Source organism: Myotis daubentonii, chromosome 15 (genome assembly GCF_963259705.1).
Source record: "Myotis daubentonii chromosome 15, mMyoDau2.1, whole genome shotgun sequence".
In the NCBI taxonomy this organism is placed as follows: domain Eukaryota; kingdom Metazoa; phylum Chordata; class Mammalia; order Chiroptera; family Vespertilionidae; genus Myotis; species Myotis daubentonii.
Genome location: NC_081854.1, coordinates 985,965 through 994,885, shown reverse-complemented (window position 1 = coordinate 994,885; position 8,921 = coordinate 985,965). Strand labels below are relative to the sequence as shown.

General features: G+C 46.3%; 1 protein-coding gene across 1 annotated transcript; it reads left to right on the top strand.

The window, feature by feature from the left end:
- Window positions 1-6,691: 6,691 nt before the first annotated feature.
- Window positions 6,692-8,307, top strand: LOC132217222 (gastrula zinc finger protein XlCGF64.1-like; the record flags this gene model as incomplete). Its single annotated transcript, XM_059667304.1, has 3 exons — window positions 6,692-6,741; window positions 6,903-7,648; window positions 7,985-8,307. Coding segments are annotated over exons 1-3 (1,119 nt in total), but the record flags the coding sequence as incomplete, so codon positions are not given.
- Window positions 8,308-8,921: the final 614 nt, after the last annotated feature.

Genomic DNA, 8,921 nt, shown 5'->3' with positions numbered 1-8,921 from the left:
GACAGCGGCCTGCAGGGGGTGCCCCGACCAGGAGTGACGAAGGAAGATCCGGAAAGACAATCTAGTCTTTGTTGTTCTTTTTTAAAAATTAAATCTTTAGTGTTCAGATTAAAAAAAAAATAAAATAGAAACTCTGGCCCTACCCAGTTTGGCTCAGTGGCTCGAGTATGGCCTGCGGACTGAAAGGTCCCGAGTTCATTTCCGGTCAAGGGCATGCACCTTGCTTGCGGGCACATCCCCAGTAGGCGGTGTGCAGGTGGCAGCTGATAGATGTTTCTCTCTCATTGATGTTTCCAACTCTCTATCTCTCTTCCTCTCTGTAAAATATCAATGAAATATATTTTATAAAATCATCATAATAATAAAAAAAACCCTCTGAGGCCTGGAGTGGTTCCATTGTTTGACTGTCCTCCCACGTACACAAAGGTTGCAATTCCTGGTGGAGCCACAATACAGGTTCCTGGCTGGATGCCCAGACGGTGGGTAAGGGTGGGGAGGAGGCTCCCCACCTGTGTTTTTCTCTCTCCCTTTCATTTTCTCCCTCAAAGTAAAATTTAAAAAATGTAACTATCTACATATCCACTTAGATTTGTGGTCTTCAGGAATAATTGACATAATTTTTACCTTAGGGAGCATTCTGAGCTTCATGGAGACTGAAGTAATATCTCCAAATCAGGGCTCCGTTGCAGACAACACTCCCCATAACCCTGCCACCAGCCACCAAAACCGAAGGTTGTCTTTTTCCGCAGCCATTCGGGGGCCCCAACCCCAATATGCTCAATGGCCTGGCAGTGACTGCGATCCTAATGCCACCTGCGCGGCCTGGAAAGTTCCTTACCCAAAGTGCAATGAGCCTAATGATGGCTGTGTTTAGCCAATGAAAGCCCAGGAGAGGCCCCTGAGCCTGGCGCTCATTGGTTTGGGCCTGACTCCCAGATTAATCGTCCAGGTGGACATTTTTACCTCCTCGTTCTATCGACTTAGAGGGCCCAGTGGGCAGCATCAGGACTAGGACAAGCCGTCAGAGGCAGCGTCCCCGCTGTGCAGGGGGTGTCTGAGGCTTGTTGACCTGCAGCAGGCAGGATTGAGGTCTCCATGCTTCCCGGACTCCTCTCTGCTTACTGAGGTCAACTCAGCCTCACCCCACTTACCCTCCATCCTACCACGCTGTCAGGCCCTGCAACTCGCGTCCTAGCACCCAGAAGAGTGAGTAGCTTGTAGGGGACACAGCATGTGATGGGGCGAAAGCGGGTGATGGGCTGCAGTGCCACTCAGTCAGGCCGTGGGGGTGTGGCTGAGCTGTGAGGACTCGGGAATCCCAGGTCTGTTTTGTGTTTAAAGGCAACAAAGAAGATGAGGCACCTTTTTCTGTGAGGAGTTTTACTTTCATCCTCAGGACGCTGGGGCCCTGGGTGGTTGTGAACAGCAGAGGGACGTTGTCTGAGGTAGGGTTCTAACCATTTCCACAAACTGCTGATGAGAATCACACCTTAAAAGGGAGAGGATAGAAATATGGGACCAGAAGGAGGAGTCTTTTGAAAGATAAGGAACTTGGCAACAGTGTGCACTGAGGACCGACCCTGGGGAAATTCAGGCATCACCCAGTACCTGGGCTGGGCCAGGGCCCTGAGCAGCCTGAGCCCCTGTGTCTTGGAGTGGGTGCCAGGCCGACAACAGACCTTTAGTTCCTACAGGTTCCTGCAGGTGCAGAGCCGCTGAGGGGACTGGGCTGTGGGGATGATGTCAGGGCGTCACACACTTGTGGCCTCGAGGTCGTGGGGTCCTGGGGCTGTCCAGCCTCTGTTCCTGCCCTGGGACCTGGGGACATAAAAACAGACACAAATCCCCGAATCCTAAGTCCATGACTCGGGTTGGATGAAGTGGTCCATGTTTTTCTGGCAAACAGTGGAATGAGATGTGGGAGGTCCTTCCAGGCACAGGTTTCACATGTGGTCGAGGCTCAGAGTGAAGACAGCTGGTTCAGGAACCTGCAGGAATGCATTTCTCTTTGATGGGAACAGGTAAGAAGGGGAGAGGAGTCAGGTGTAGAGGAGCATTGTGACCACACGGTTGTCTGTTCTGCAGGGGATGGGGGCAATGGGAGATTTGGAGCAGCGGAGCCAGGTGATCTGACTCAGGTCTCATGAGATGCCCTGTGGCTGCAGCAAGGAGAACAATATGGGAGACAGGGAGGTGGTGAGTTCGTCTGGGGGAGTGGGATGGTAACTGGCCCCTTATGGTAGCCCTGGAGATGGAAGACACTTGGATCTAGGATTAGTATTTTAGGTGTGGCCACCTGGATTTTCTAATTTTGAGTTTGAAAGAGAGGCAGGGTTGGGTAAGAATCAGAGATGAGATGAAGGTTTGTATTTAGCATCTGGGGATTTGGAAGCACCATCATCTGGCATGAAGACATTCATAGTGGGAAGGTTCATATTCATTGCAGATAAACACAAACAAACACTTATTTTGGCCTGTTAGGGTATGAGATATTTCAGAGAGCAGTTAAAGAGCATCTGGAACTCAGAGGTGTTGTTCAAGATGAAGACGACTCAAAAGGAGTGAAGACCGCCTGGACCAGAGAGGAGTTGTAGATCCTCATTTTATTTTAATTCGAGGCCGTAGGTCCATGGAAAGAAGGTGAGTTTTGGTCTGGTGCATATTTACTTATTAAACACTCACCAGGAATATTCTGGGAGCCTTGGTGTGGCCACACTGAGTGCAACACCCCAGGATACTCGAAGGCTCACAATATTCCGGGTGAGTGTTTAATAAGTAAATATGCACCAGCCCCAATCTCACCTTGTTTCCATTGACATAGGGCAATGATCGGCAAACTCATTAGTCAACAGAGCCAACTATCAACAGTACTTCTTCAAAATAGACCCACCCAGGCCAAACACTGACTTCTGCGAATGGGCCACGAAGTTTCAATCGCACTGTATGTGTGGGCCCGCACGTGGTATTTTGTGGAAGAGCCACACTCAAGGAGCCAAAGAGCCGCATGTGGCTCAAGAGCCATGGTTTGCCGACCACTGACCTAGGGCCTCCAATTAAAATCAAATGAAAATACATCCCTCATATCAGATATTTACATTATGATTAATACAGTAGCAAAATTACAGGTATGAAGTAGCAACCACAGTAATTTTATGCTTGGGGGTCACCACAACATGAGGAACTGTATGAAAGGGTCCTGGAATTAGGAAGGTTGAGATCCACTGGTGAAGGACATGAGTGGCCGTCTGTGAGACTCACTGGGTATGGGGTGAAGCTTAGGAATCCCTCCTTTAAAAAACTGCTGTTGGAACTACTCTGATATTCTAAGACCGTCTCTTATTCTGTAGGTCAAAACTTTTATTTTCAGACTGTAGAATAACTTTGTTTTTTGCTTGAGTAGAAAAGATAAACTTAATTGCCTGACCTTGAAAGCTAACAATCTAACTGATACACTGATATTGATGCCAGGTGTCTGTATAGATATGACACTCAAGGTTACAGGTGTCTGTATAGATATGACAGATGTTTCCTACATATGATATGTACTCAAGGTTACAAGCCGTCTACAAAAATAACTGACAAAAGGGCCTAAGAAAGATATAAAAAGAGAATCATTCCTCTTTTGGGTGTTCAGAACTTGACAGAGGTAATCTTATTGGAACCTGCACGCAATAAAGATGACTCCAAATTAATGGACTCATTAAGGCGTCTTGTCCAGCTTGCTGATTTTCGATACAACAGGGGTAGAGGGCTATCGGCCATGAGTGTTGAGTGGTGAGGGCTATGACTGGGGATGGGAGATCATGTGCAGCACTGGTGGAGGTGGGCTCTGGATATCTAAGACTTGATGTGGTTCTCAATAGGTGAGGTTGAAGAAAAACACATTTGGGTGGTGGGGGAGGTCTTCATAACAAGACTCAAGGCTCCTTCAATGAGTGTGGACTGTCAGAGTTGGTGTAGAGCAGTGATCGGGAACCTTTTGAGCTCGGCGTGTCAGCATTTTGAAAAACCCTAACTTAACTCTGGTGCCGTGTCACATATACAGATATTTTGATCTTTGCAACCTTAGTAAAAAAGATTTACATTTTTGATATTTATTTTATATATTTAAATGCCATTTAAGACAGAAAAATCAAACAAAAAAATGAGTTTGCGTGTCACCTCTGATATGCGTGTCATAGGTTCGCCATCAATGGTGTAGAACTTAATCCTGTTTGAACTTTCCAAGCAGTCACTAAACCACACATGCTGAGTAATGAGTAGGGAGTCAAGGAGATGACTATGGGGGCTGTGGTTGTGGGAGTGCAAGTGTGAGAGGGGTGTGGGAGAAGGAGTGATGTGTCCTTGGAGAGGGAGTGTGAATTCATGGCCACAGGACACTGGATGTTGCAATAAGGGTGAATGAGGAATGAGTCCATTTTTGGTGCTTACTGGCTGATATGATATAAGATGATATGAGGAATTTTACTGTAATTGTCTGAAAATAGGGGTGTTGTGGTGAGACCTGACAGGTGCAGAGCTGAGGTGTCACATATATGTACACCTCCTATGGTTTTTGAGGGCTGACACATTGATCAATGGGAACGAGATAGCATATATTGCTGTCAGCTGGGCTTGCATGTTTGCAGTGGAATGTGGAAGGGAAATAGAAAGAGAGAGAGAGAAACACATTACACAGGCTGTGAATTAGACATTTGGAGGAGAAGATGAGTAGGAAATACAGTGTTCTCACGAGGGCAAATTTATGTTGCCTTTGAAGATGTGCCCCTGGAAATGAAGCCGTGTGAGAGAAGTGTGGTTCAAAGAATTATGTTGAGCAGGTAGTGCAAGGTGATGGCCTCAACTGCATGGTATCAGAGCCAGATGGGTGAAGCACAAGGCCACGTTTTTTCATGTCTCTGAGGGAGATCTGGGTGATAACAAGATTATTGCCTGAGAAAATAAGTGATAAAGCATTCACATTTTCTTTATGGCCAACATCTCTCTCTTCCCTATGTTGGTGACACCCACTGTATCGACAAGAGGCAATGTGGCCTACATGTGAGGCCCCGAGCTCAGGTATCTACTCTCTGCTCAACTGCCTTTATTGTTGCGGGAAGACACAGTAACAGTAGGAATGTAAGGAGAGAGTGATTTTGATGGGCCAAACGCCTGGTTCTTGTCTGATGAAGTGTAGAGGGAGATTACGGATGTGGAGGGTGGGAAGTATGAAGAACTTGAAATCCTAGGAGAAAAGCTAATCGTGGATTGAACTGTCCCCATTATGACAGAATATGAACTTTGAGGACGTGGCTGTTGTCTTCTCTGAGGAGGAGTGGGGGATCCTTGATGAGGCTCAGAGACTTCTCTACTGCAATGTGATGCTGGAAGTGTTTGCACTCGTCTCATCTGCAGGTAAGACCTTCATGTTTGTCCCAATGTCCTGAGGTGATGTCTACTCTTCCTTTATTCTCAAAGCATAGCTCTCACAGCCACACCATGGCCTCTACTAACATCGCCCACTGTCCTTTCAAATGTGCTGTGGCTGCCAGGGGCGAGCTGTGTGGGGAGTCCTGAGCTCTGGACTCCCCAAGATTCGTTACACCCACTGCCTCAGAAAATGCAATTAGTTTCTGGCAGTCAGGAGTCTTGCAATGAGCTTAATGGGACCCACTTTGAACTTTCTCTTCCTGGGAAGGTGACTCTGTCCTCATGTCTTCCACTTCTATACCATTCATCCAGGTAAGGCGCTTTGTGACAGCCTGTGCCAGGTTATCATCTCTACTTACATGAACCGTAGCTGTACTTGTAACATCCTACATCAATTGTTGTTTGTAATATTTCCTTCCCTGAATACTATGGCATTCCGAATTGCTCTGGGTTAGTGCTGGCTGCTTACCTCCCTTGTATTTCATTAATACTCTGAATATTTAGGTTGTATGTATTTATAGAGTAGAAGGTGCATGGAGAAACCTGTATTTTGTCTCAGGGTGAACTGGCAAGATGGTCTCTGATGAGGCCTGATCCTACTGAGTGGAAACTGGGGGAAAGTTTCACATGAGGGCTTTGTTCAGATCACACCAGGAACCCGCTTGTGTTTGACCATCTTTAGGTGCAGATGCGTTTGTCCACACCTTATTTCTACATTTTCTTTACCATTATTCACATTTTGATGACTGATCATTTCATCTGTATCATCATGTCTTTTGGCTATCTTCACCCTTGTCACTTTTTACATCACCTGTCCCTGGGCACTGCTCCCTGTGCTATATTCTCCTACATGGACCTGCACATGTGGTATGAGGTGCACATACATGCTTAAGTAGTCCTAGAACCTCTGCTCTTGAATTTTATTAGGAATAAGACATAAGCAACCTTCTGTACAAATTGCCCATGTCACCAGCACACAAGCCCTGCTGAACACTGTTAGCAGAAGAAGGAGCTGATGATCATGCTTCAATTCTATGTGGTGCTTGCCATTTTTGTGTCATATTCTTGGTGAGGCTTTCCTTGTTTTATGATATTCAGAGTTCCAGAACTTTACTGGAGCCTTTGATAAATCCTTCCAGCACATCTGTTATTTTCAGACAATTTCATGGAACACATGTATGATGTGTAACCTATTTTTGTAATGGAACTTTCCTCATCACCGTAGTCCACATCCATTTCCTCCTCATTTCTCTGTTTTCAGGTTGTTGTCATAAAACGGATGATGAAGAGGCCTGTTCTGAGCAAAGTGTTTCTGCACAAGGAGAGTCACAGGTCAGGGCGTCTAAGACAGAGCCAGCAACCCAGAGGACCCATGTGTGTAAGCGGTGTTTCTCTGTGTTCAAAGACATTCTGCACCTGACTGAGTCACAGGCAGCATACCTTGAGCAGAAAGCCTTCTTCAATGACACCCGTGTGAGAGACTTCTGTTTCAGTGCAATCCCTCACCAGGAACAGAGGGAAGACAGTAAAAAGAAGAAGCACTGGAAAGAAGCTGTGGACAGGGCCTCGTTTGGGACCAGGTGCAGCTTCTACTTATCAGAGCTGCCCTTATCCAGTCGGGAGGTTGGGGAAGACTTGCCAGCCACCTCAGAGCTTCTCCAGCCCCAGGCCCCTCTCAACACTGAGGAGCCACACAGTGGCAGTGAGATTTCCCAGAACCTTCTTACTGGAAAACGTCACAAACAGTGGGGTCAATGTGGAAATGCTGCCAGCCACAACCAGAAAGTTGTTCAACAGAGCGTCTGCAAGGGAGAAGTGAATTATGCAAGTAACAAATCTGAAAAAAATTTTAGAGGAATCTCTAGGTTCATTCGACATAAGAAAGTTCACAGTGGGGAAAAGCCGTATGAGTGTAGTGATAGTGCGAAGGCCTTCGGATATAAGTTTAACCTGAATCAACACCAGAGACTTCACACTGGAGAAAAGCCCTATGTGTGTAGTGAGTGTGGGAAGTCCTTTAGGTATATCTCTGTTCTTAATCGGCACCAGAGAGTTCACACTGGGGAAAAGCCATATGAGTGTACTGATTGTGGCAAGACTTTCAGTCATAGGTCCAACCTCACTGTACACCAGAGAGGTCACACTGGAGAAAAACCAAAAGAGTGCCATGAATGTGGGCAGTCCTTTAGACAAAGTTGTACCCTTACTAAGCACCAGAGAGTTCACACTGGAGAAAAACATTATGAGTGCAGTGAATGTGGGAAGTCCTTTAGACAAAGATGTACCCTCACTGAACACCAGAGAGTTCACACTGAAGAAAAACCGTATGTGTGTGGTGAATGTGGGCAGTCCTTCAGACGAAGGCGTGCCCTCACTGAACACCAGAGAGTTCACACTGGAGAAAAGCCTTATGAGTGCCGTGAATGTGGGCAGTCCTTTAGATTAAGGTGTACCCTCACTAACCACCAGAGAGTTCACACTGGAGAAAAACCTTTTAAGTGCCATGAATGTCGTAAGTCCTTTAGACAAAGATGTACCCTCACTGAACACAAGAGAGTTCACACTGAAAAAAAACCGTATGTGTGTGGTGAATGTGGGAAGTCCTTCAGACAAAGGCGTGCCCTCACTGAACACCAGAGAGTTCACACTGGAGAAAAGCCTTATGAGTGCCATGAATGTGGGCAATCCTTTATATTAAGGTGTAACCTTACTAACCACCAGAAAGTTCACACTGGAGAAAAACCTTTTAAGTGCTATGAATGTGGGAAGTCCTTTAGACAAAGATTTACCCTTACTGAACACCAGAGAGTTCACACTGGAGAAAAACCTTATGAGTGCAGTGAATGTGGGCAGTCCTTCAGACGAAGGCGTGCCCTCACCGAACATCAGAGAATTCACACTGGAGAAAAACCTTATGAATGCAGTGAATGTGGGAAATCTTTTAGATGCCATGGTACCCTTTTTAACCACAAGAGCATTCACACAGGAGAAAGGGCTCATGAGTGTAGTGAATGTGGGAAAACTTTTAGTCGAAAATCTCACCTCCTTAGACACCTGAATGTTCACAATGGAGAAAAGCTTTGAATGTGCACCGAATACTTGCTTTTTCTCTTTGACAATAACAACGCTGAAGGGGACCCTTTGATACCCATTGAACAGAACATAAACCCCTTTTATCACAACATGCACTCGGCTAGATTCCTCATTAAATTTCAAGTAGAAGTGATGCTTTAGATAACTGCATGGCACTTGCTAAGCTGCTCGGGCCTACTACCCGATTGAGATCAGTGGGAGTATTTCTGGCTGAGGCTATTTCACCTCCACCGCCTGGCTCACCTGAACAGGGTGCCTCAGTCACAACCCCTGCGTGGTCAGGGAAAAGGAATTCTGTGTTCTCACCTCGGCCTGAGCAAACTGTGATTACTCCTAGCGTTTGGCAGGATCTTCATTCCTCTGACTAGGAAATGGAGTTATTGAGGGTTCATCCAGCGCACCCATCCTCAGCTAAGTGC